This window comes from Arachis ipaensis, chromosome B03 (assembly GCF_000816755.2).
Source record: "Arachis ipaensis cultivar K30076 chromosome B03, Araip1.1, whole genome shotgun sequence".
In the NCBI taxonomy this organism is placed as follows: domain Eukaryota; kingdom Viridiplantae; phylum Streptophyta; class Magnoliopsida; order Fabales; family Fabaceae; genus Arachis; species Arachis ipaensis.
Window position 1 is genome coordinate 21,917,602 of NC_029787.2, and position 478 is coordinate 21,918,079.

At 33.3% G+C, this 478-nt stretch overlaps 1 protein-coding gene across 1 annotated transcript in view; it reads right to left on the reverse strand.

The window, feature by feature from the left end:
- The window catches only part of LOC107629850 (O-acyltransferase WSD1), a 4,902-nt gene that overhangs the window by 792 nt on the left and 3,632 nt on the right, over positions 1–478 (reverse strand). The window contains exon 4 of the mRNA XM_016332774.2: positions 151–288. Within this exon, the coding sequence (XP_016188260.1) occupies positions 151–288 (138 nt within the window). The remainder of the gene's footprint in view (positions 1–150; positions 289–478) is intronic.

Sequence of the window (478 nt, forward strand, 5' to 3'; positions counted from 1 at the left end):
TATGCATGCATGTAATTATATATGTAATATACTAAAATGTATTATTATTATTATTATTATTAAGAAATGATAAGGACTACTTAACTGATGAAGAAAAGTAAACAAATGACACAAAGAAATTTAAAAAAAAAATGTATGAAAATGATATACCTCAGGGAGACCTGTCATGGTGAAGTACAAGCCATTCACTGGATGATTTGCCAATGCCATCTTCTCAACTGGCCCCATTAAGTTTGACACAACAACACTTGAATTCTCCAAAGTGTTATAAATGTTTTTGGCCACAGCCTGAAACATATATGATAAACGTTGAAACCTTAAGCACTTCTCATACACATATACACGACAAACCCTAATATGGTCCATTGCTCGGTGGTCCAACAAAATTGTAGATTTCCTAAGTAAGAAGTGTTTATGATCAAAATAAATGAAGTACTTCATTGCCTGCCCTCTCAATAATAACCACATGCCTGCAGCC